General features: G+C 47.6%; 1 protein-coding gene across 1 annotated transcript; it reads left to right on the top strand.

Moving 5' to 3' along the window:
- Window positions 1–553: 553 nt before the first annotated feature.
- RHCE (Rh blood group CcEe antigens) lies at window positions 554–26,452 on the top strand (the record flags this gene model as incomplete). The annotated part of the gene is made up of 10 exons (XM_084243718.1): window positions 554–820; window positions 6,637–6,823; window positions 10,677–10,827; window positions 12,291–12,438; window positions 13,299–13,465; window positions 14,935–15,072; window positions 17,158–17,291; window positions 19,414–19,493; window positions 21,011–21,084; window positions 26,426–26,452. The coding sequence occupies exons 1-10, from the start codon at window positions 679–681 to the stop codon at window positions 26,450–26,452; spliced, it is 1,248 nt and encodes a 415-aa protein (XP_084099844.1). The 5' UTR covers window positions 554–678.
- Window positions 26,453–27,439: the final 987 nt, after the last annotated feature.

Raw genomic sequence — 27,439 nt, 5'->3', positions numbered from 1 at the left:
CTTTACTGGAGCCTACCCAAGCCTCTTTTCTCCACTCACTCCTAAAAGGTCTGGGAACAAGTAGATTTAAATATAGCTTCCAGCACAATCAATTTCAAGACTTTAGTTCTCCCTGAGTCAGGACTTAGTATTGTTCTTTGCCCGTATTCATTCATTCCCATTCAATATATCCTTATTAAGAGCTCGCTGTGTGGCCTCTCTGTCAGGTGGTAAGTTTTAAAGGGAAATTGTGCCAGTCCAAACCCCCCTCTGAGACTGTTTCCCCATTTGTAAAATAAGAACATCGGTCCCTACTCTGCCTTTCCTGCAAGGACATGGTGTGGGTAAGCCAAAGTAATAAGTCAAGGAGGGTTCTTATGTTGGTGTGCCAGCTGAATGAATGCCCTCTTTCAAACTAAATACAGTGCCTGCCCGATAATCAGACTTGCAGCGACTTCTTGTTGAATGAATTAATAGGCAAATGATGGAATGAATGAACGAATGTTGGAATAAATGCATTTCCTCTCCCTCCCTGCCTTGGTCTCTCTGTTCCTGTGTTAACTCCATAGACAGATCCAGCCTTGAAGCCCGAGATAAGGCTTTTGGCGGGTGTCTCCCCTATCACTTTCTCCAGCGGGTGTGAGGGCAGAGGAGTGAGCTCTGTTGCCAGCAGAACCCCTGCAGGGAGACAGACGCAGGATGGGCTCCAAATACCCACGGTCTGTGCGGGTCTGCCTGCCCCTGTGGGCCTTAACCCTGGAGGTGGCTCTCATTCTCGCCTTCTTCTTTTTTACCTCCTATGACACTTCTTCAAAGGATCGGCTCTTGAGGACCTATCCAGGTGAGCATCCACCAGGGAGGTGTTCACAAAGACAAATAGCAGGGGTAGGGGCAGGGGAGAGAAAATCTTTGGTCCTCCAGGGGCTAAACACTCCTTTCCATGAGTCAGGGAGCAGCTCATCTCCCACAGGTTGCACAAAGACCCAGCTAACAGTACAGGCTCTTCTTTAGGAGCAGTGTAGACAGCCCCTCTTCCATGAAGCCTTCCTTGATTTCTCAGAGTGGTATGAGGGGTCTCTTTTTCTGTGTTCCCAGAATTTCCTCTACCAAGTCGTCTTCATAATTCTCTGGTTCAAACATCACGGCAAAGAATTTGAAGGTGTTGTTCGGTTTTCCTTCCTTCTTTCTGTGTCTTTGCTTATTTCCTTATCGCCTTTTTGGGGGAAGCTTTAGTTTGTTATTCCACCCCCCCATCCCCCGCCTTTTCACTTGGGGGCTGGAAAGTCTGCATTCTGTCTGCAAATCCAGAGCCATAAGGTACGGCTGAAGGAGAGTGTAGGATGGTTGTTATATTACAGGCAGCTAAAAATAGGCTCAGACTGTGATGGGAACAACTGTAAACAAAACAGATGTCCACATTGGGTGTGGTTTTTGCCTTTTAAAAAAATTTGAGATGAATTTTCAAGCATCTCAGTGGGCACAGGCCTCTTTGAGTGTCATCCCTGAGACAAAATGGAAACTTGAGTCTGGTGAGTATTTACTTGTTCCTAAGTGATGTTAACTGACTAACTAGTTTTTTTGGTTTTTGGGTTTTGTTTTTTTTTTTTTTTTGCATAGAAGAACTGGGGTGTAGGCCATTGGTGTGTATGTGTGGGGTGAGAGGATTCACCAGAGACAGAGCGGGGAGCAGAAAAGGCAGATTGACTGAAATACACTGCTGAGGGGAGCAGCCAGCAAGATGAGAGAGGTCTGCTGCGCCATGTGGGTTAGCTCTCTAGCCGGCATCAAAATCACGGTGATAGCACTGAGACTTAGCTCCTAGGCCACCAGGGAGGCCCTAACTGACTAGTTAACTAGAAGCAAAGGAAGGCATCCAGGCATCCATGGGTCTTCAGCAATAGAAAGTAGGGAAAAGAGATGCAGCCCCATGGAACTTGTTAGAAATGCAGATTACCAGGCCATGTCAGTATCAGAAACTCTGGAAGTAAGCCCAGCACCCCATGTTCTGCCAGGCCCTCTAATGTACACAGAGTTTGAAAACTACTGGAGCTAAACTGATTCAAATCTTTTCCCTCCTCTTAACTGTGCAAACTTGGGCAGATTATTCAATCTCTCTGCCTTCATTGCAACATCCATGACATGATGACAGCCTGTATTTCATTCAGTTGTTGAAATGATGGAAAGAACTAACTCATGCCGAGAGTGATAACGTGTTAATTTTTAATATTACTCAATTTTAATTCTTATTATCTTCATAAAAATAAAACTAGAGGGCCTCCCCGGTGGCGCAGCGGTTGAGCGCTGGGTTGCGAAGCTGCCTGCGGCCTCTGCGGCACCGGTTCGATCCCCGGCTGCTCCCCGGCCACCGGAGGTGGGTCCCGCATGGGCGCAGACCTCTCCTGCCACCCGCTGCTCCCCTCAGCAGTGTACTTCGGTCCTTCTGCCTGTTCTGTTCCCCGCTCTGGCTCTGGTGAATTCTCTCACCCTCCCACGCTTCTGACTGTACCCAGTGCATGTATAAACCAAACAAACAAATAATAATAAATAAATAAATAAGACATGCCTCTAGAAAATTAAAAAAAAAAATAAAACTAGAAGGGCTAATGTTTTCTTCCTGCAGTCCCTATGGATTGTTTGAAGAATCTGCCGAGGTATATTTTCCCCACTCTGATGGTCAGTGGTCTAGATGGGCCGTGATGAGACCAAATGGCAGGGAGGAAAAGCAGAGTCAAGAGATGTTTAAGAGATATAATCAACTTGGTAAAAATAAAGGAAGAGCCCAGGATGGCTTCAGATGTGTGATTTGACAACTTGGAGGTGCCGATTCCTGAGATAAGAGGCAGATTGTGGGTAAATGGTAATGATATGTGCTTTCTGAGGGTCCCCTGTTTAGGGGAAGCAGAGTGTATCAGTTACCTACTGCTGCAAAACCAACCACCTCCAAACTTAGTAGCTGAAAAGAGCAACCATTGCATTTACCCATGATCAGGATCCTGTGGGTCAGCAATTTGGACTGGGCTCAGCTGACCAGTTCTTCTGCTGGTTTCACCTACTGTCATTCATGCGTCGGCAGCCTGGTGATTTGGGGGAGGGCAGTTTAGAGGCCTCATTCACAAGTTTGGCAGTTGGTACTGGCTGTCAGGGAGGCCATATGGTTCCAGCAGACTAGCCAGATGTCTTCATATAACAGCAGATGAGTTACTGCAGTAACCCCATTGGTCAAACCCCAATGTACAGGTTTGTGAATATCCCATGGGCCAAAGCAGATCATGAAGCCAGCCCAAGCGGGAGGGGTCTACACTGGAAGGCATGATTCATCGAGGGCCACAGAGACAGGTCTAGGGCTCCCAAATTGGGGAACCATCCTGGACCCAGCATTGTGAATACCACTTGGTTCCCCTGTGTTCTCCTCTGAAGCAGAGAGACAGGGTGCTAAAAGACAGGCGGGGCTTTTCAGTGATATGTAAATAAAAACTCCCAAGCTCTTGTACCATTCACATCTTAGCCTTGTCTTCCCCTTTGATTGGGAAATCTTTTTCTCTTTTCTGGCTGCTGCATGGGTGAGGGTAGTACTGGGCTCCACTGATGGGGCCAGCCTGGGGCTACACAGGCCTTTCAGTCAGCAGTGGGGAGCACAGTGTAGAGATCCAGCCTGGGGGACAGAAGCTGGGCCTGGGTTCAGAGCTATTGGTGCTGAAATGTCTGCAGGCTTAAGAGAAGGGCCAGGGTGGGTGGAAACATCCAACTAGAATCACAGGGGCAGCAAGGACAGAGGGGAAACAGTTCCCAAAGTGACACAGTTAATAAGCACAGGCATGGGATAATAATTGCTAACACTTACTTTGCATCCATCCTAGGCTGAGGGCTTTTTATGAGCCATAGCAAGCAACCTCAGCGTTCACAGCAATCCTCCAAGCAGGGGCCATTATTCACACCCATTTTATAGGTCAGGAAGCTGGGAAACAGAAGTAGAGCCAATTCTGAGCCTGACTCAGAAGTCCACCCTCTTCACCATACACTAAAGATGCTGAATGGGGGAGGCAGGATGGTATAGTGGTTAACCCAAGATAATCAGGATTCAGATCCTTCCACTACCTTCCATGAGCTGTATGACCTGAGCTGGCGACAGTGCTTCTCTGTGCCACCCTTTCCCCATCTGTAAAGTGGGGGAGATAAGCAGTACCCACTGCAGGATGTTGGTGTAGGTTATGGTGTGAGGCACTTAGAGCAGTGCCTGCTCTGTGAAGGGCACACTAAGAACCTGCTGTCGCCATGGTGGGAATCACTGCTCATCTGGAGCTACTGCACCCCATGCTAGACTTTCTCTAAGTCCTGGGGCTTTCAAAATCTTCTGAAGAGTTGCCTTAGACAGTCAAATTTCCCTCCAGGGCCCAGTTATTGGGGCCCTTGTAGCACATCCACTCGTTATCACCCCTGCACACCTTAGAGTTCATTTGCTTATCAGACCAGCAGCTGACGTAGGATGCAGAGAGGCTCTGGGAGGTGGGGGCTGATACTAATGAGATGCCCTGAGCTGGAACACAGCCCTGAAGTGGGGATCGATGTCGTGAGACATGGGGAGTGGGGGTAAGGGCTTGGAGTCTGGGAGGTGGAAGGAGGTAGCGGGTGAGAGACAAAGGAGCCGGAGAGTAAATGTTATTTATGGTGAATAGACTTTTTCAACAGCTTCCAGAAACTGTCACCCTAATGTCAACCTTGCTAGCTGAAGCACATGCCTCCATGAAGGACAGGTGGGGGCTTGGGAGGAAGGCCCTGAGCTCCACACCTGGCAGCAAGGGTGGTAGCACGTCTGATTAAACCTGCCCCCCCAAGATCCTCTGACTTTCTAAACCTTTAGGACCCCACCTCTTTGCTCCTAGAGATCACCTACTCAAAATAGTTCAGAGTGATGAGGTCCTTTGTGTGTATCACATCCAGCTCCCCTGTGTTACAGATAGGGAAACCGAGGCCCAAAGCAGACAAGAGGCTTTCTTAAGGTCCCTTAGTGAAATGAGGGCAAACAAGAGCAAGAGAGAGCCTGTACCCAGAGTTTAGAGCTTGGCCCAGCAGCCAGCATGCTGTGTGGCCTCGAGGAAGCCACAGGCTCTCTCTGGTCCACTCTGTAAAGTAAGGAAAATGGAAGGGTGTCCCTACTCATGGAATTTCAGTAAGTCTGGGTTTGCTGGAAATGGCAGCTGTGGTTTGTTGAACAGCACTGTTCGATGAAAGATTGAATTTGAATATTTGAAGTGCTGTGTCCAATTGCCCATGAGCCTCACCACTCCCATATATGCATTGCACCCTTCTTACACAGTTTCCCGTGCGGCTCCCAAAGAAACTTGAGTGATCCACAACAGAACCTCCTATAGAAAATGTGCCCAACATGTCCCATTTCCTAGATGCAAGCAGGAGACAGAAACACCAGGCAATGTTTCTTCACCTGCACCAGCCAGAGAAGGTAGAAGAAGTTCTCTCTGGGAATGTCCACTTCTCACCCACTCCCCAAGTACCCAGAGCCCAGGGAGGGCCTTTGACTCTCGCTACCAAGGCAAGTTACTTACCTTCTCTGTGCATCAGTTTTTCTACCTGTGAAATGGTGATAATAATAGCTCCCTCCTCCCGGGTGATTGTGAGAACTGAAGAAGCTGGTCTCTGTAAAGAGATTAAAACACACGGTATAGGGCCTCCCTGGTGCCACAGGAGGGTGAGGTGCAACCTATGAAGCTGTCTGCAGCCTCTGCAGCATGAGTTTGATTCCTGGCCAGCCAGGGAGCAACCCACATGGCACAGCAGACCTCTCCTGACTCGCCTGCTGCTCCCCTCAGCAGTGTATGTCAGTCGGTCTGCTTGTTCTGTTCCCCACTCTGTCTCTGGTGAATCCTCTTACTCTCGCACACATCTGGCCTGTACCCCGGTTCTTGTGTGCATGAATAGATAAATCTAAAAACAAACAAACAAAACACACACGGTACAGACACTTGTCAAATAGAAGCTGTTATTATAGCTCAGAGATTTCAAATAACACAGAAAGGGCCAGAACCCAGGTTTGACCACCGGTTTGTCAGCCCAAGCTGGTAGCTGTTTTTCAAACCTGAAATTAAATCAAAGTACCCACCCTTTTCTTTTCCCTGGCCCTCTCCCTAACACGGGTAAACCCCTGGCACTCACCTGCTCAGGAGCTCTTTCCAGGATCTGCAGTTGGGGAAGTGCCACCATCCCACTGGCATACCAGGTCCCTCTCAGCAGGGCCAAAGGGAGAGTGCTGACTTCTGCAAAGACTTTGATTCTTGGAGTCTTTGACTCTAAGGAGTCTCTATGCCTGCTCTGTCCCCTCTTTTCTGTGTGACCTGGGCCAAGTCACTGGCTTTGGGGCTCTGTTTATTGCTGTCATTATGTTCAGGAATTTCCATTCACTGAGCACTCATGATGGGCCAGGCCCTGCCCTCCTGCGTCATCAGCGCCAGCTCTCCTTATCCTTACCTCCATCCTCAGGACGCCTGGGTTGTCTCCATTATTCAGGGTGAGAGAATGGAGACTCGAAGAGGAGAGGTAACCTGATCCATCGCTCTTGAGAGTCCCTGCCAGCTGTCATTCTGAACCCTGATGTTCACACAACTTCCACTGAGTCTGCTTCTCTTCCCCCTTCTCCCTGTACAGCCTTCCAGGATGTTGCCGTCATGGCGGCCCTCGGCTTGGGCTTCCTCAGCTCCTCCTTGCGGAGACTCGGCTGGAGCAGCGTGGGCTTCAACCTCTTCATGCTGGGCCTTGGGGTGCAGTGGGCACTCCTGCTGGATGGCTTCCTGAGCCAGCCCTCCTTTGGGAAGGTGATCATCAAACTGTCCAGGTAACCGGGTGGCTGCTGGATGGCTTTTGGGTCCTCTGGAGTGTGGGGACCAAATGTGGGTATTGCAAGAGCTGGGGCATCCCCTTCTGTTTCTAACACTGAAGCCAAGCAGTACTTAGGAGGCACTTAGACTAGCGAACTATTCATTGCTCCTCTAAAATTCCAATTTTACGGGACAACCTATATTTTATCTGACGACCCCAGACCTGGATCTGCAGCATTTCCCAAGTCTTTCTTTATTATGAGCATGATTTTGTAGTTACACAATCAACGCAGGGTCAATGAAAAATGAACAGAAACGAGACCAAAAAAGTAGATATGCCACACTCAATCTCTTGAAAAGAAATATTCTCCTCAAATGCTGGTGGGTAAGAAATAGCAGTGCCTTTCCTGTCTTTAAATTAACCTCCATCCATTCAGGTGCATTTGTAGGAAACCCTAAGAACTAGCCAAATTAGCCCATGTTGCTAAAAGTTGCAATACCTTCCCGGCAAAGTGGTGGTTACTGATTGGGAGCGGGTAGAAAGGGAACTTCTGGAAACAGTCAGTGTGGTCTGTGTCATTTGGGGTTACACAGGGTCTATATGGGTCTCCCTTGACTGATGATGGGTTTATCCAGACATAACAATAACCCCACCGTAAGTCAAAACACAGAGAATACAAGCATTGTACTCACACAACGTCATGGTTAGTCTCGCCTACCTTTAATGTGCTCAGAACACTTACATTAGCCCTCAGCTGGGCAAAGCCCTCTAACACAAAGCCTACTTTGTAAGAAGGCATTGACTAGCCTTATCATTGATCCAGCACTGCACTGGATGTGAAAAGCTGTAGGGTGTGTCTTTTCCTCCTTGTGATCTCCTGGCTGCCTGGGGGCTATGCTCGCTGCCCCTGCTCCTGCACCCCAAGGGAGGGTGGACTGCACACTGCCTGCCTGGGAGGAGATCACAATTCAAAGTTTGAAATGCAGCTTCTGCTGAGTGCAGATGGCTCTCACGCCATCAGAAAGTAAACACCTGAAAGTCGAACCACCCTGTGTCAGGAAAGGTCTGTTTATGTAGGTCCACCGAGCTGCACACTTTTAAAAAAGGCATTAGCACTTGATAGGAGGTCTGGGTAAACTTATTCCTTAAATACCGTGTTTTGATTTTGTCCCAGTCTGAATTTCTATTTTACTCATATGATGGTAGCCCCACTCTTAGGCATCTTGGGGGACCTGCCATCTCTCAAGGGTGGCTAAACCTCATCTCTCCCTGAGCCAGGCACCATGCCAGGCACTCCCCAAACCCTTCCAGACTGGGGTCTAACCTGATGTACAATCAAGGAAACAGAGGCTCAAAGAGCACTAGTTACTTGCCTAGGGTCGTACAGCTTCGTGGTGGGAATGGCACCCCTGTGAATGATGTGTAACCCTCCGACATGAACACAGTCTAGCTAGCTCCCCACTGACCTGGAATAAAGCTTTCCACATTTCTTCTTCCAAAAAGTTTTAGAGATAACCCCCACGGGGATTCAAAACCTCAGTAGCTACTTGGGGAGTGACAAAGGTGCTCTGGGGAAACCCGGGCAGCTGTGGCCTCGCCTGGTGTTTCTGTGGCTAAGGGCACATGAGCCATCACCTCCTGCACCTGGGGCTGCTCCCTTCTGACATGCGGCCTGCGGGGACCTGTTTGTCCTGACTCCATCCAGAGTGACAAGAAGAGGCCATTTATAACCTGAGTGAACTTCCCTGCCCCGCCCCGCCCCTGACCACTAGGGTCCTCCCAGCTGTGATGGCCTCTGGCCCTGGCTTCACAGACTTGAACAGCGGGCTCCTTCCTGACTTTCCAGCTCAGCTGGCCAGTCACCCCTCCCTCCCCGGCTTTTCCCTGCACTCTTGTGCAGCCTTACATGGCACTGATTGGTCCTGCCTTGAGTTGCCAATGACCAGCCCCTGCAGGGCAGGGGCCTGTCTTACTCAGCTGTGTCCTCCTTTGTTTCCCTCACACAGAAAGGGCATAGTAATGGTTATTGAAACAAACATTAAACTAAAAGGAAACCTAAAAGCGGGGATGTTTTTCATACAATGTGGACCATATTTGAAAGATCCAGGAAAGAGCTGCCCCCCACCCCTCCACACACACACGCACACACAACCCCTCCAGAAGGTAAGGGCAATATCCAACCTCCTCATTGTGCTAGACTCACTTCGTCCCCACAACTTCCACCTTACAGACAAGGGCACTGAGGCACAGAGTGGTTAAATAATCTGTCCAGGGTCACACAGTCAGGAAGTAGCTGAGCGAGGATTCCAACCTAGGCAGCCAGAATCCAGGACTGTCCTCCGGAACCACTGTACTTCACTGTCTCAGCACCTCCCCCAAGCCAACTGGCCCCTGAGGGCTGAGGTCCCACCACTGGCACACATCCTCTTGAATTAGGCATTTGCCAATTAAACGAACACTCACTGGAAAGACAGAACACAGGCAGCCGTGGTGAACCACTGAGTAACCCTGTTGTAAGGAATTGCAGGTCCCTGTAGACTCCTTCCCCATGGCCTCCTTCGCTCTCCTCTGACCTTCCCTCTGAAGTCCTTGAATCTTAAGCAAGACACTACAATGGCAGCAAACGCTGGGGAGGCTACATCCACACACCAGAGCACAGGCGCTGGATCCAGGCCAACTGGGGTTGAACCTCATGTTTGTCCTTGACTAATCAGCTCTGTGGTCATTGCGAAAAAAGTTACCCCTTCTAGACCCAATGTGCTCTGTAAAATAGTATCCTAGCACCATGTACAGGGGTCACCTGGAGGATTAAAATTGTAACGAGGTAGTAAGTTTGCAAGTCTGTTATATACACTGCTCAATAAATTATAGTTACCATCATCATCAACTCCTATGGGGAGGAGCCATTCTCAAAGCAAGGTCCCCAGAGGAAGCTGGATTGGTTTAACCATCATGGTTTGTCCTGCCAAGTGCCACTTCCCCCAGGAAGCCCTCCCTGATGAGTCCAATCAGTTTTGTGCTCTCCCTTCACTTCACCCTCTTGCCTGCCGACATCACAGCTAGTCTTCATCAACAGACGCGTCTCCCCCGCTGGATCATAAGTGCTTTGAAAACAAAAATTGTTTTTTCCTTCTGAATCCCCATACTCTGCAGGCTCATTCGTCAAGGGATCAGCAATAGTGCTGATAATGTCTGCTTCTACTTCTGAGTTAGTTCTTGCTGCCAGTCATGGTGCTAGACACGCAGGCAGGAATATTCCTTCTAATCCCCACAGCACGTCCTGAGATAAATAGTATTATCACTTTTATTTACCAGATGGAGAAACAGGTTCAGTGAGATTAAATAACTGCTCAAGTGGAAAAACGGAAGCCAGGCTTGTCTTGCTTCCAAACCCAGCCTCTTTCCACTACCGCGCAGAGGCGGGTAGCAGGTGAGGGACCTGCTGGCGGCCGGCAGGCGAAGCGCGCCCTCTATCGGGCATCTGTGAGCGATGCTGCAGAAGAGGAGCCCAGGGCAGAATCTGGGGTGTCAGATCCCAGGGGGGTCCTGAGGAAACACTAGAATCTGTAAAGCACTCTGACATTCCCAGGAGAACCCCAGAGCATCCTCAGTGCAGATGAGTGTGTGCAGATCAAGCTCTCAGGGTGAGGATGCTAGGGAAGGCGGTGGGGGAGACCCCAGACTCCAGAGCACAGGCGTCCCCATGGAGAGGGGTGGGCGGTGGGGTGCAAATCTTGTCTTCTTTATGTCCCACGTGTCCCCAGTTTCTGGAGCAGTGTCGGACAGAGTGTAGGTTTTCAACAAATGTTTGTTGAATGAGTGAATGAGCGAATGAGCGGTCCGCCTCAGCCTGTGTTTCTTGCCCCCAGTGTCCAGCGGGCTGCCATGGGTGCTGTGTCCGTGCTGATCTCTGCAGGTGCCGTGATGGGGAAGGCCAACCTGGTGCAGCTGGTGCTCATGGTGCTCATGGAGGTGACGGCCTTTGGTGTGATGAGGATGATGAGCAGGCAGATCCTCAAAGTGAGTCCCCGAAGTGCTGTAAGAATGGACCCCAGTGAACAGGGTGAGGGCGTGAGGAGGGGAGGGCGCCGCCTCCATTGGCTGAGACTTGGGGCATTTTAAACAGTGAAGACAGTCCCCAATGGGGCTATGCGAAATGTTTACATGAATGCCATTAACTTCCACCGGATGGTACTGTCAGATCGGGCTGTTCACACGATAATTATGGACTGTATAAAAAGACAATCCATTCCCAAAACCCTGCCAGCACGGCCCGGCAAGTTGCAGGGTCAGGCCAGTGTCTCCTTTCAAAGCAGGTACTGGGTGTCAGTAACTGTCCCCCAGGTGATGTAAAAGTCAGGTGGAGGCCAGCTGTGAGGGTGAGGCCAGCTCCGCTGCAGAGGACCCTGGCCCCAAGGGCTCTTCTGGGCAACCTCCCCACCCCACAGACGAGAAAGCCGATGCCTGGAATGGGGAAGTAATGGCCCCAGATCACACAGCAAGGTAGTAGCAGAGCCCAGGTGAGGACCCAGAAGCCAGTCTGCCTTAGGAGAAAGAGCCCTGGACTGGGAGTCAAAGACTGGGGTTTGCTCCCCATCTGCTGTGAAGCCCCATGTGACTCTGAGATCAACAGCTTCTGGTTCTTCAGCTGTGAGGGTAGCATGACCCTCCCTTCCCCCCCCACCCTGACACACACACACAGGGTTTGGGAAATAACTGAATGAATTAAATAAGATGATGTATACTTGCTGCTTTTTCTTTTACATTGTGAGGCCTCTTTTGCAATATCTCAATATCTCAGAGTGAAGACTTTGGGTTGGGGGCAGAAATACAGGGAGCATTGTGGGTTTTGAACAGAGGAGAGAAATGATGTGCATTATGTTTTAAGAGAACTGCTCTGGCATCTCTCTTCAGGCAGTGAGGGGGTCATCTCTTCAGTCAAGATGGGGGTCAGTGAGGCCTGGTGGAAAAAATACCAATGGGACACAGTCGATAAGATTTACCAGTAGCCCCCGAAGTGAATTAGTAAGAATTACTAACTTTGATATCCACAAAGCAACATGATATATATCAAGATTTTACTTAGGACCCTAGTTTGGTATTATAAGGAGTCTCACTCCTTCTGGCTGCAAGGTTTGTATCATTATCACTCCATGCAAAGGGTCAAAGTTCTACCACAAAGCAGGAAGCAGTGGGGAATGTGTCCATATGTCTTTTTGCTCCCACCCCAGTGCGTCTTGGCCAGAAGCATTTGGGAGCTGCTGATCAGGCTAACCAGCAAGTCCCTGGCACAAACATACAGCTCTTCACAGGTCCTCTGAGAGGGAGCTGCTGGGCTGGATGAACTCCAAACATCATCTAATGCCTTCAAGTCACACCTCCTACACGAAGCTCAGAACTTTCCCCCCCGCACAGCGGAGTGCGGGGGGATGTTCCCCACAAATAGAGGAGGCTGACACTGCTGCCCCTGGGTGTCGTTGCAGGTGGAGGACCATATAAGCATGATGCACATGCATGTGTTTGCGGCCTATTTCGGGCTGTCTGTGGCCTGGTGCCTGTCGAGGCCTCTTCCCGAGGGAGCAGAGGAGAAAGCCCAGACAGCAACGAGCCCCAGTTTGTTTGCCATGCTGGGTAAGGACGAGGTGGGTGGGTGGCCTGAGACTGGGGTGAGTAAGAGGCTCCAAAATGGCTGTGGCAAGTTCTTCTCCTTTAGCAACTGTCTGTGGGTGTCTCCTTGATCAACCGTCCCTCCAACATGACTCATTTTCTCCAGTGGTGTTTGTCGAATTCACGCTTGAGTGGAGCCTTTTCTCCCGGGGAACCTCTCTATTAGTACCAAAGAAGGAAGAGACTCATCACGGTTGAATTTAAATAGGATTAGCTAATCCTCTGGTCCCAACTTAAAGGAGGGAGGTGGACAAGTGCAGAAAGGAGGGCCTGGGAGCAAAAAGGAACTCAGATTGTGGGACAAGCCTAGAGGAACTCGGCAGGGCAGGGACAGAGGGTGAATGAATGGCAGGCTCCGGGGCCAAAGGAACTCAGCCCATTGATACAGGTGGCCCTTGAACAACACCGTTTGAGCTGCCTGGGTCCACTTCCGGGCTGACCAGTTTTCTCTCTGTGGGATCTACAGTCACAGATTCAATCCACCCTGAAAGTGTGGTCAGTTGAATCTGCAGATGCTGAACCCATGGCTACCAACTGACTATACAACATATGTGGATTTTTAATTGGAGGATGGGGCGCCCGAACCCCGTGTTGTTCAAAGGGTTCAGCATCAACTCTCTGGGACTTCGTTTCCTTGCCTATGAAGTATACCAGCTACTACCCCAACTTGAGAATTCAGAGGCGGCATACCTTACCTCTAGCTCTAGAAAGAGCTAGAAAGGGACAAAGCTGACATTTAGTAGCTCTGGGAGTCTCCTGTCAAAAGCCCCCAGAAGCTCAGGCTTTGGAGCAGGAGGTTGATTGACCCTCTCTCGCTCCCCCAGGCACCCTCTTCCTGTGGATGTTCTGGCCAAGCTTCAACTCCGCTCTGCTGGATTTACCCAATGAAAAGAAGAACGCGGTGTTCAACACCTACTATGCTCTTGCGGTCAGCGCAGTGACAGCCATCTCCACGTCGATCTTGGCTCACCCCCAAGGGAAGATCAACATGGTGAGGAGGGGGGCTACCCCTTGGGCAGCACTTGGGTCTTCTAGGTTGGACACATATATTCATGCCCCCTCCCCCAGCACCAACACCAGCCCCACAGGTGGGGAAGAGCCTGCCAGTAGTAGGGTGGTGGAGGCCTATGTGCAGGGTCATGGAGCATCCGGAAGAACACTGCCCGGATGGCACTGGGACACAGGAGTCTGGAGGGAGTGATTTAGGCCACCAGTGTCGACAGTAAACAGACCTCGTTTGGAACCCTGTTTCTGCTAGTTACTAAAGCCCCATGAGCAAGAGACATCAGAGAAGGTCTAGCATGGAGACGTCAGTCCTGCCTCCTCCCCCAGGAAGTCTCAGGATGAAATGAAATGATCTGAGTCAGGAGTACAGCAGTAAAGAAGCCAAGTGACCTTGGTCAAGCCACTTAAACTTTTGGCTTCAACTACGTCATTTGTAGTGTGGGAATTAAGAGAGTGTAGGCAAAGTCTTAGAAGATTCCTAGTTGACTTCACATGCATTAAATGCTGGGCAATCATTAGCTACTATTATTAGTGTAGCTGGGGGTGGGAGGTTGTGTGTGAGTTTCCAGTGGAGAAATGGGGAGAGACATCTAAGGAGAAAAGTTTTCCATGATTAGGGCATAGGGCAGCCGGCCAGTGGTGGTGGGAAGTTTTGACAGATGGGGGACCTGGAGTGGAGAGTGTGACAGGTTAGCAGTGTAGTTTACAGCACTAAGGGGAGGTGCGTGCCCCACCAGTGATGGGAGTCTAGGATGAGACAAGGTGCCGACATCCAGGGAGGCAGATCAGGGCAGCCCAGACTGCACCCAAGGCTCAGAGCTCCAAGACCTGCCTAGTGGTGGGGGTGGGGGCGGGGGGAAGCAGGCAAGGCCCAGGCTTAGAGGAAGGAAGGACATAGCAGAGATGAGACCCAGGAACAAGGACCAGCTTATTGGGTCCATTCATGCAGGAGGCATAAGCACCAAGTAGCTAATAATAAGAATAAATAACAATACAAACAACAATACTGCCTTGCAATTATTGGGCATTTATTCATGTCCTATACCAAGCACTAGGCATAGAGTTTTACGTGTGCTAATTCATTTCATTCTTACAGTAACTGTATTAAGTAGCATAATCAAACATACCTCATTCTTCTAGTGGAAAAGTTGAAGCACTGAGCAGAAGTAAAGTACCCTAAGACACATCACTAATTAGTATGGCTGGGTGGCTGGGTGCCTCAGTGCGGGGCAGCACTAAACGCCTCCCAATCAGGGTGTCTGCCCCCTGAGCCTCAGAAGGGGGGTGAGATGAGATCACTGATGAAGGCCGTGTAGTCTCAGCAGCGGGGAGGGGGTGGTTTCCGGGTCAGGGAAGCAGGGAAGACGCCATGGTGCTGCCAGCCTGCTGGGTACCTTGGGCAGGCTGCTGTGCTCTCTGTTGCTCTCTTCATGTGCCAAAGCTACTTCTTTGTAGATTCACATCCACAACGCGGTGCTGGCGGGAGGTGTGGCCGTGGGTCCCTCATGCCACCTGATCCCGACTCCCTGGATGGCCATGGTGCTGGGCCTCTTGGCTGGACTGATCTCCATTGGGGGAGCCAAGTGCTTGCTGGTAAGGAGCTGGGCAACAACAGCCTCTGCTTTGGTTTAAACCAACGGGACCCTGAGACCACGGTAGACTCTCCTGGGGTACCACGGGCAGGGGCCAGCACTCTCTCAAAGCCTGGGCGAGGGTCCTATCCAGGTTGCATAGTGCGCTACTTAGCATCAGGGTGCAAGTAACAGAATCCATCCAAGCTTGCTCAGGCATAAGGGGAGTTTGCTTCAGGTGTCAAGAACCCAGGGATGGGGATGCTGCTGGAAGCCCTGGAGGGGCTGGCCCCGACGGTGGGGGTGTTGTGGGGAGCCCAAGAAGCCCTGGTTAGTCTTTCTTTTTTGCTTTTCCTGAGTTTCTGCTTTGTTCCCACTCTGTATTTTCTTCATCTTATCCCACACAATGGCATGTAGCGTCTCTCTTTAAGATACGACCCAGGTGGACTCTCTTGGCTCCAATGCCAAATTCTCTGGAGAAGGGGCTTAATGGTTGAGTTTGGATAATGTGTCTATTTTAGGTGGGAGGGGGGCACATGCCGTTCATGGCTGCTGCCCTTGAACCATGTGAATGGCAGTGGGAGGCAGCACTGAGAAGAGGGGGTACAGGGTGATGATCCAGGTCCTGTCCACTTCTGACTGTTAAGCTCCTCTAAGTGGGTGGGATTTTCTTCCTTCAACATTCAACAGGCACTGACTCTCCCAGAATCCTCTGTTGCGGCTAATCCGTTATAACACTTGTCCAAGAGAAATATTTAGGAACAAAAAATCTTTTGTTGGTTCGAAGCCTCGATGGGGCACAAAGGTGTAGACTTAGAACAGTTCCAAAGCTGAATTTGAATAACCAGTGGGTTCTGAGGGAGGCAGTTTCAGCCCAAAGGAAGGGAGAACCTCACTAAGGGTTTGGTTTGACCAGAGATGGGGCAAATTGCTTTTCATCTTTGTAATGAGAACAAGTGTCCTTTGCCTCCTTTGACTTTGAGGCCCTATGATGAAAGGAGGGAGGACACAGTGAAAAAGAGCCCCCCAGGTTATTAGGCTCAGGCCACCACGCCTCTGGCCTGTTTCCCTGACTCAGTGGGGGAACAATTCCAAGATCACTCCCTCAGGCATCACACACTGGCTCATTCACTTATTAATTCATGCAGCACGTATGTCCTTGCACTTCTCCTGCTCCCTGAGCTACAGCGCAGTGAGGAAGTGGGCAAATAAACACCACAGAGCTTATAAGGGCGAGGTTAGGCAGGGGATGTCTCAGCCGAGAGTTGACAGATAACTAATATTAGCCAGGCAAGGACGTGGACAATGGACCTCCGCAGAGGGAGCAGTGTGCTCAGAGGCTCCGCAGTGAGAACTCATGCCCAATCAGAAAACAGAAGGACATTCTCTGGCTGAAGCACCAGGCCCCGGTGGGGCCGGAGCCTCCATGGGAGATGTCTGTGTACTTCCTGGGATAGTCAGGAGTCAGGTCTTCATTCTGAAGACAGTGGGGATTCTAAGGAGAAAAGGAGCCTGACTCACTTGCATTTGTATCCACATCTGTTGACTCAAGGCCCTCTGGGAGGCTAGGTGGGGAGCAAAGGAACACTGAATGGGAGCATGGAGGAGCTGTCTGACTATTCTTCTAGAATGCTCCCCGAGTTCACTTGGGGCTGAACCCACAGGTCTTAATCACCCCCTGGGGACATTTGCCAACACCTGGAGACATTTTTGGTCAACACATTGTGGGGGCAGAGGGGGCTACTAGCACCTATAGGGTACAAGCCAGAGATGCTGCTAAACATCCTACAATGCACAGGATACCCCACGACTGCCACAACAGAATCACCAGCCCCAAATCTGAGCAGTGCCTGAGCTAGACCTTTGCTACTCAAAGTGTGGTGCGTGGGGCAGCAGCCATGGCATCACCTGGGGCTTTGTTCAAAATATAGTCTCAGCCCCACAAGCATAAAGTTTGATTCTGCATTTTATAAGCTCCTCGGGTGATTTGAGGGCACATTCAAGTCTGGGAAGAACTTCGGGTCCATCCCCTTTTGGAGGCCTGGATGCCATGGCCTGTAAAGAGGTGAGTAGGGTCTCACCTGCTTATAATGGTGTCTGCCTGCAGGTGTGTTTTAACCCCTTGCTGGGGATCCACGACACCTGTGGCGTGCACTACACCTTCGGCTTGCCCGGTCTGCTGGGAGGGGTCGCCTACATTGTGCTGATGCTGCGGCAGACTGACTGGACCAGGAATCCCATGTGAGTCACTTGGCTACCCACTCAAGTCTCCTTCCCCACTCAGGAAGTAATGTGCCCAGAACCCTTAGCTGCCTCCAGGGCCACTCAGCAGGCCTCAATGGACATTTGTTAACCCATTCATCAGAAATTCTGCCCAGTTCCTACCTTGCAAGGGGTCCAGGCTACTTCTTTTCCAAAGGGGAAGCATAGATGCAAGATGAAGGCAAATATTCCTGAGGTCCCCCAGATGAGACAGAGCAGGTCAATCAGATCCAAGCCAGTTGGTTTTCCAACCCCTCAGAGTTGCTCATGGACAGAGTGTGCCGTGGAGTCAGTGGCCTTGACTTCTTACAGCTGGGCATACTCCTAACCCCGCTGAGCCTTGGCCACTCAATCCTAAGTGAAGATAATGACGGTACCTTCCCTCAAAGAGTTGTTGGAGGCTGCTTAAGGCCAGGCACCTGTGGGGTGAAGCGGGTTTAATAAATCAATGTAGCAAAATGCTAAGTACGACCCATCCCTGAGCCAAAGGGAGAGTATTGCTATAAGTTGTTTATTTTCATTAGGGTCTGATGTTGAATTGTACTTGAGTCTTGATTTTTAAAGGAGACTGACAACATGGAGAGATCAATGCCATTGGAAGGGACGTGTGTATTCCTCACTGCTCCCCTGGAGATGAGAGGCCCTACAAGCCATAGGGAACCTTATCACAACACCGCAGGGGCCAGGCTGCTGGGAGATCGGGGAACTGAGACTATAATGGTGGGGGAGTAACCAACTGGGGGCCCCTTATTGGGCAGGAAGAGAAAACTCATATGCTAGATTTTTGTGGTTGGGGGGTTTGTAATATGAGTTTTGCACTTCCATGAAAGCCAACTTGCAAGAAAGAGAAGCAAGCAACTCTGGCCATTAATTTGGCCCTGTGATAAATCAACACTGAGTAGACAAATATGGAATCCAAGAAATACAGTTAGTGCAAGCGTTCCATTGTGTGAATACAGCACAATTTTCTTAGCCATTATTGATGAGCATTTTGGGTAGTTTACAATTTGGGGCCAGTGTTGCTGCAATTAATATTCTAGCTCTTTTTTTTTCATGGAACATATGAGTACACTCCTTTTGAGTGTTGCCCAGAAGTGAAGTTATTGGGTCATAACATATTCATATGATCACTTTAGTGGATAATACCAGGTTTCCACTGTAGTTTGTGCCAACCTAAACACCAGCAGTACCCAAGCAGCCCCCTTACCCCATGTGTTATAGCATTCATTGCTCCTCTTCCTAATTTTTGCCATTTAGCCATCAAGCTTATTATTTTAATTTCCCAGATGATAATACTATTCTGATGTTTTTTTGACATTTGAATATTTTCTCTTGTGAAGTGTCTATTCAAGTTCTTTGCCCATTTTTCTATTGTGTTCTGCCTTCTTCCTCATAAGTGGGGATTCTTTATCCATTCTGGATACAGGTCCTATTTCAGATCTATGTATTAAGATCTTTCTGCACTTTGTGGGTTACTTTTTCATAATATTGTCTTTTCATAAACAGACATTCTTAATTTTAACAGACTTTAGTTTGTTGTTGTTTCCTTTAGTTTTAGTTCTTATGTATCTTGTTTATGAAATCTTTGCCCACTCAAGATGTCCTCCCAGAGTCCCTTAATAAAGTGAAGCCCTGGAGTTGAAGCCTTGAAGGAAAGAGGCCAGGGAAGTGTGTCCAGGGGGTGCTGGACAGGGGAGATGGATCTGATAGTCAAGCTGTACCCCACCTTGCCCTGATAGAAATAAAGCCTTCATCTTTAATTGCCTAGTGAGGAGACTTAGGACACAGAGGTTAAGTGACTTGCCCAGAGTGACACAGCTGGTGACAGAACTAGGACTTGAACTTGGGTTTTCTGTCTCGTTCATTACCCACAGGGTCTGAGGATTAAAATCAGCCAAAGAGAATTTTGGGATTTCCCCTTCCTACACAGCTGCGTGGCTTTGCAGGGAAAATGACATGGGAATGTACTGCCTCGGGAGAGCACTTTGGTTCTGATGGTCCTTCCTGACAGTGTCACTAGTGAAGTAAACATCTCTTTTTGTCCCTGATGATCTCTGCACTTGATGCCTGAATGTGACCGCCTCTGCTTTGTCATTTCCAGGATCAGCTACCAGGTGCTCATCGACACTGGGGCACTCAGCTTAGCCATGGCTATGGGTTTGGTGTCTGGTCTCCTAACAGGTCAGTGTTAGATCACTCTTCTACTGCTGCCCAGGACACAGGGCTGGGGTCTAGAGTGCCCTTCCCCTGTGACTGGACATGTGCATGCCCACCCTCCCCTGGGAACTGACCCCCTCAACCCAAAACACATGAGCAAAGAGTTCAGACCTTGATTAAAACACACACACAGAATCTTATCATTTTAGAATTGGAAAGGCCCTGTGGGGTCACCTGCTAGAGGTGTTTGCCTCTTTATATGTTGCTTTTGACATTAGGGAACTGGTGATTTAAAAGAACTTGGAGAATGGGAGGGAAAGAGGCCTCCAAACAGCCAAAAGAGCCACAATGTGACCCTCTAGTGCCAAGCATTTCACTTTTTAAGAGACCCTCTTCTTCAGAGCACATGTGTATTTAACTTAAGATAAAATCCTATTAATACAGACGAGAAAAATACCTCCGTAGCTTAGAGGTAGGATAGGTTTCTAGAGGTAAGACTTACTGGTAGAAGCTAGAACTGAAAGCAGACAGCCTAACAGAAAAAAGAAATTCTTAAAGCCAACCCAGGAACACAAAAAGCTTGGGCCAACAGCTCTATGCCTTCTCTGATTTTTTGATTTTGTCTCACAAGACAAGAAAATAAATGTTAGATGATTTTCTCAGTGATGAGTAAGCCTCAGCTACCTGGAAAGCCCATGTAGGTGACAGAGATGATTGCTGAGTGATTGTAACTAAATGAGATGGGCTGCTTGTGCCTTACATGCTGATATCAGTGAAAGCTGTGCGCTGCAGAAGGAAAATGTGGATAAGTGCACGGTTATTACTCGTTAATATCACTAATACATTGTGTCTGATCATCATTAAAAGCACACACATCTGTCTCTCAGTGGCATTTCCCTGCCTCCCGGGAAAGGTGAGCACTCACGTAATATGACCTGGGGAATTCGGCAGCTGGGGAAATGCACAAAGCCGAACTGTCTGGTCAGAGGTTGGATGGGTAAAAAGAACAGGCAAAAAAGAGATCAAAAGAAACCAAAAAAAGGTACAACAATCACAATAAAAGAACAGGCACAAAAGCTAACCAACACTGTAGCAACAGCTTTCCTCAACACTCAGGTGGAATCTTGAGCTGAGGCCAGGGGGCGTTTGCAGGCGCCTGTGAGCTCAGAGCCCCCGGCCCTCCTGGAGTCACTCTCTATGGTAGCTCTTGTTTTAAATGGGTCAGCATGTGAGTGGGGGAGCAGGCTGCTGCCAAGCCCCTTCTGGTTCTACCAGGGAGCACATCAGATCCACCGACACTCACCTGCCTCTCAGCAGAAGCCAAATCCTTTGGAGAGAATTGCTTTTGCCAGTTCCTTTAAGATGTCTCCAGAGTTCATTAAACTGCCCTGGGAATGACAGTGATTCCACTTTTCTCTAGGTTGTGGAAGAAACAGGGATTTCTGTTGAGATTCTATAAAGGACCTGTGATATTCTGATTAATTCTGAGATAACAAATGCTGTTCCCCAAATGTTTAACATTTAATTATGACTTTAAACAGGTTTGCTCTTAAATCTCAAAATATGGAGAGCACCTCATGTGGCTAAATACTTTGATGACCAAGCTTACTGGGAGGTAAGATTTTCATGCCATGGATTTTGATTGAAAGAATTAAGAAAGATATTTGGGAATATGTGTTAGCTTGCTGCTTATGACAGTGAAATAAAAGCAAAGGAAAATGGGGTCTCCCCTGGTGGTGCAGCAGTTGAGCGCTGGGCTGCGAGGCTGCCTGCAGCCTCTGCAGCGCCGATTCGTTCCCTGGCCGCTGGCGAGGGTCCCACAAAAAAAAAAAAAAAAAAAAGCAAAGGAAAATGAAGAGCATTGGGAGGAGCAAAATCCCTGATGCGTGTATGTGTGTGTGTGTGTGTGTGTGTGTGTGTGTGTGTTTGTTGGTACAGGGTGGGAAGTGGTACAGGTTACCATTTTCCAGATGCCTTGAAGTCATGGAGGGCTAGAGATGACAGACCAGGTTACATGTGTCCCCATCCGGAGTCATCTAAGTGGGAAAATAGTTTGACATAAAGGTGATAGGATCCTGTAGTGCAAGGTGGGCAGCACCCGCAGCGACCGACCAGCAGATACAGCCCCCTTCACTGGATAGATACTCGGAGTGAATTGATTGCTGTCCAGTCCTCACAGGGAGAGGCTGAGCTACATGGAGAGCACAGCTCTTGATGAATTAGACCAAGAGGACACTGGATGTCTTGCAGTGTAGCAGTCTGGGATCACTTAGCCCAGGGCCTCAGGCTCAAACCACCCGGCTGCTCTGAGGGTCGCGGTTACATTCAGGGTTTGTTGACTGGGTTAGAAAGGTTGGGGCTCATTTGCTGTCAACCCGTTGCTGCCCTCCCTTTGACCTACAGTCATGGTTCACCAAGCGCCCTAATATGATGTGCCAGTCAACACAAGGGTTGGCTGCCAAGCACTGCCAAGTTATAAATGGGAAGTTGGGGTCAGCAGAGGTCAGGCTAATGCTGAACATCGTCCCTTTGTGAGTGACAGAGACTAGAGGAGTTGGAGTCCCAGGCAAATCCTGTCTCCACCCAACACGCCAAGATACTGATCACCAAAGGGGACAGAGAACCAGGCTAATCATGCACTGTAGGGACAAAGCAGAAACAATCAGCCTCTCCTCCTTTTTTTTTTTTTTATTTTATTTTTTTAAAGTTTTTTTTTTTTTTAAAGAGGCATGTATTATTTATTTATTTGTTTGTTTATACAAGCACTGGGTACAGTCAGAAGCGCGGGTGGGTGAGAGAATTCACCAGAGCCAGAGCGGGGAGCAGAGCAGGCAGAAGGATCGAGGTACACTGCTGAGGGGAGCAGCGGGCGGCAGGAGAGGTCTGCGCGCCATGTGGGACCCTCCTCCGGTGGCCGGGGAGCAGCCGGGGTTTGAACCGGCGCTGCAGAAGCCACGGGCAGCTTCGCAACCCAGCGCTCAACCGCTGCGCCACTGGGGAGGCCCGGCCTCTCCTCCTTTTATTTTCTATCTCCTTTCCTTTCCTCTTCTTCTTTATATTACTTTAGGGAGGTAGGGTTGACACTGAACCACAGATATTTGCAGTGCTCCATTTCATGCATTTCAACATATTTAGACACCCAGGAAACTATCACTACAATAAGATAAAGAGCATACACTCAGCACCAAACATTTCCTCCTGCCTCTCTGAAACTGCTCCCTCCCTCCCCTCCCCCCACCCCTCCCATCCCCAGGCAACCACTGAACTATTCTACCATTATAAATTAGTTTGGATTGTCTAAAACTTTATATAAATGGAATCATATGACACTTCCTCTTCTCCTCAGTGTAATTATTCCAAGAGTCATCTGTGCTGTTGAGTGTAAGCTGCCTCATTCTGCAGCTTCTCTCTGCAACATTGGCTCCTGGCTTCTCCCAGCCCCCTGAAAGCCATCTTGCGCCTTTGTAGAAGCAGGGTAACCTAGTGAAAGGACTCAGGAAACTGGCTGAATCCCACCATCATTCCACAAATATTTATTGGGCTGCTATTATATACCGACCCTCTGCTAATTAACAATGGATACCACAAACACATCCAGCTCAATGATTTGAGTTGCAATCAAGGTAATCCAAGAAACCCTACCTAACACTGGCAGCTGCTGGCATGGAACAGGTATACACCTGGAACGAGAAGACCTGGATGCCAGTCCCCATTCTGCAAGGTAGCAGTAGGCAAGTTCCTTGATCTCTTACTGGTAAAATAAGAATAGGAATCTTTGTTCTACCTCATTGCGTTGTTTTAAAATATCAGATGAGGTCATAAGGTCTAACTACATTCTGTAAAAAGTAAAATCACCATGTGAATGTTAAAGTTTATGATCTGGGGTTTAGCCAACCACGAAAGATTGTATAAGCATCATAGTAGTTATTTATTGCAAGCCTGCTGTTGGTGATTTTGTTCTAGATGCTTGTCAACATGATGTGATTTATCCTGGCCAAACTACGCTATGAGTAAGCATTCCAATTTTAGAGATGAGGAGCAACTTGGCTAAGACAACAGAGGTAGTAAATGGGAGAGGAGGAAGCTGAGTTGGTGTCTGTGTGGCTCTAAGGCACAGCGTGTCCATGTATACTGTGGACAGCTACTGGAGAACAGTTATTGCTCTAACTTCTGGTGTATTTTTTTCACAGCTTAGCAGAACCATTTATTCAGCTCTATAACACAGCTTGTATTTGAAAAACCAAATATCCATTAAATAGGCAAGACTTCAGACTTGCAAAACCGAAAGATCCAGGGTGATTTTTTGGGTAAACCATCTAAAAGGACATTTTAAGTATTATTGAATGCCCTATTGCCTCTCATAAAACCAGACTGCTGGAGGTTGGAAGGGACATCCCTTCGTTGGTTGCCCAGATTGTGCCTGTAACATGCTGAGATGGGATCTCCCCACTGCCCATGGGCACCCTCCTCATCCTCGGATGGGTCTATGAAGATGCAATCCTGAATTCACTAATTCATTCTACAGTATTATCTAAAATGTGACAGATATTGTTGTGAAGAGCTGGAGACAAATTTAAGTAAAATATACATTGAGGTCTCAAATTATTTGAAGGATGTTTGCTTTGTCTAGAAAGAACACACACACAACCATTCAATAAAATGTTCACATTTAATTTTTGAGAAGAGATCTGTTTGTTAAGCACTTTCACTTATATAATCTTTAAAAATTGGGAGTTCAATCATAGATTTCAGTATTTTTAATCCCTAGATTTAGGGCAGGGGATGGGGAGAGGAAGAGGAAAGTAGGTAGAGTGTGTGTGTGTGTTTGTGTTTGTGCACATTTGTGTGAATTTAAGTGTCCTACTTTAATGAAGAAAAATGTCATTATCTTGTATTTATACATTTGTTATACATTTTGTATATAACAAATACCTTTCTCTAAAACTGGAGTCTATATATGCTCTATCATAACATTCTCTGAGAATCCCTTTAAACACCAAAATAGATTTTCCAAACAAAAAGTTCCACGATTTAGATTAAAAAAAAAAATATGTACATTGAGGTCTCAAGGGGCTACCTATATTAACCCTCGATCCACCTACAGATTACAATGATCTTAACCCAGATCCTAAATTACAAAAATTCAGTTTATAACACACTTTTCATGTGTCTTGTGCCCTAAGAGAATAAATTCTTTGGTTCAACTTCCTGCTTCAACTTAATAAACCATGGATTTTATTTCATGCTTTCCAAAACACAAGAACCCATTGACATCCACTTCAAATGGTCTGGGTACCCTCATCTCCAGAATTAATTCCACAGTTAGCCTTTCTGAAGAAAGGGGTTTTTTGGTGAATCTCCTCTGGATATTCAGCTCCACCTATTGCATACTAAGCCCAGCATACTATTGCCCAGCTCCACCTATTGCATACTAAGTAAGTAATCCTGGTAGTAATCCTGGTAGGAGCTGCTAGAAGAGTATGGAGGATGGGGAGGTAGGGAAAATGCAAGCTGGAGGTGTACTGGATTTGACTGAGTGATTGGACATGACAGGCATTTCAAGCAAAATGGTGAGGGGGGGGTTGTGTGTGAGCAAGATCAGGGGAAGCTGGAGCAACCTGGTTCATCATAGAGCTGATAAAGAAAAGGCTGTGAACAAAGTCACTTTGGTCAACTGGAAGCTCCCCAAGATTTCAGTGGGGAAGTGGGGCTTTAGAATGAATGTTTTCGAGGTGATGAGTATGATGAGCTTAAGCAAGTGGGGAGGACTCTGAAATGACTGCAATATGCTCAACAGCTTCCAGTATTTGTATGTTTGAACAAGTATTTGCAGTGTTTTTTTTAAATTGTATTGCCAAGAAACATAAACACCACCAATGTTTTTGGCACAAAAACACACCAAAATGTGTTGAGTTCCTCCTGCTGTTTTGTGCAAAATTCTTAACACCTGGCCTTGTGACATGGTGTCATCCCTGCTTCTCACTTAAAATAGATGTTTTAGACACACAGCCAGGGGGCAACAGATATCTATTCAACCACAATGGGGAAACTAGCTTTTAAAGTAAGAAGATAGCTCAGGAGCTTCCCCCTCCCATCTCAGAGAGGCCCACTGGAAAAAAAAAACCAAAAAAAAAAAAAAAAAAAAAACCATTGTTCTGGGTGGCAAATCTGAATTCCGGAACTAGCTCACCCTCTGGCGGGCTGGTGACCCAAGCAAGATACTTTAAAATGAGATAAATGAGATCAAATTCCATAGTCTGGAGACTGACAGATCTGAGTTTTACCACCTGTAGCTGTGATCTCTCAGAGCTTCAGTCTCACCAGCTCGACTGTGGAGATACCAGTCATCTCACACTAAGTTGCTGTGAGGATTTAAAGGAGAAAATGTGTGAAATGTTAGCACACTGACACCCCCAAATGCTAGCTAATCTGAGTTCCAGTTCTAGAATCTGTGACCCACAACCATTTGACATGCAGTGGTGCTGTATGGCAGGGCTTAACGTCAAGGCCAAAGGACTCAGGATGCATAAACTTGCAGAAGACCCAAAGGACACTTAAAAGATCAATCTTCACAAACCTGACGGTCGTTTGGAAGAAGAAAATTTTTTTCTATACTTCTCCAAAGATTTTAACTAGGCCCAGTGGCAATGCAGTATAAATTGCTACCAATTTGAACTGTCTGCAAAATAGAATGAGATTCATATAGTGAGTCCCCAGTCAATAGAGACATTCAACAAAAGCCAGATGACTGTATCAATGATCCATACAAAGAGCTATTGGAAATGAGATGTAAGAGTTCTTCCAATTCATATTTTATGAAAGAAACTCTCAGGCCTTTTTGATGAGATAGTATTTTGGTCAACATAAGTTTTGAAAGATCAAGCCAGAATCAATATGTGTACATAATGTAAAAGTATAATTCATCTGTAATAAAAATATTTGTTTTGTTTTTACAGTTTCCTCACTTGGCTGTTGGATTTTAGGCAAAATCACCGAAGAAAAACAAGCTCTGTTTGAAAACAAGATGATTCCTTTTACCATTCCCACCTTTTTGTGTATGTGACAAATACTTGTTACAACCAATTTTTGTTATGTACAATGATACAAGATCAGAGATGCATTTGATATTGAAAATAAAAAGCAAAAAATTTGCTTCAATAATTTCATTATTGTTTTAAGTAAGTATATTTGGTTTCTTTGAAGATTATGCTATCAATATTTTCTTGGATGCAAATGATTAAGGTTTTGGTTCAATTTTGACAATTCTTAGGTTCTTGCTTATGCTTGTTAGTAAAATATGCTACCCAGTTAACTCTTGTCAACATCAGTAAAGTATGTGGTAAAAAAATAGGGAAAAATTAAGAACTCAATTATATTCAGTTATTGCAGGCATTATGCTTTTATTCCAGCCATTTTACAAAGTACTTCTTGTACCTTTAGCACATTCTGAATTTTTCCGTGGGGAAAGAGCACGGTCAGTGGGGAGATGCTCTCATCAAGATTAAAATGCTAGTTTCGTGATCTTGAGGAAATCATTTCAAATGGTCTGGGTACCCTCATCTCCAGAAAGAGAAGGTGGACTTCAGCTTCTAAGGTCCCCTCTGACTCTCATATCTTATAGATCTAAAATTTCACCATGAATGATTTGCTGTGAGATGCCAATAGTCACCTCTTGAGTAGTGTCTTGCTGGCCAGGAAATGCCAAAACATACGTGCTGGGAGGTAACAGTGGCTGACATGAGGAAAAGTACCACAAATTGAGATCCTCTAAGATATACGTCGTGTTGCACAAAGGGCTAATTGTGACAAGTTTTATAAAAGAAAACATTTCAAGCCATTGTTCTGAAGGTCATGCATCCCAGAGTTACCCAGTTCATACCAAAAAAAAAAAAAAATCCCATTTTGCCAGGTGGGGGTGTCTGATAGATAACAGTTTCAAAGAGGAAAAGACTGAGAAGTTCCGATGATTA

This window comes from Talpa europaea (genome assembly GCF_964194135.1).
Source record: "Talpa europaea genome assembly, chromosome: 9".
Classification (NCBI taxonomy): Eukaryota; Metazoa; Chordata; class Mammalia; order Eulipotyphla; family Talpidae; genus Talpa; species Talpa europaea.
This window is presented reverse-complemented; position numbering and strand designations above follow the sequence as displayed.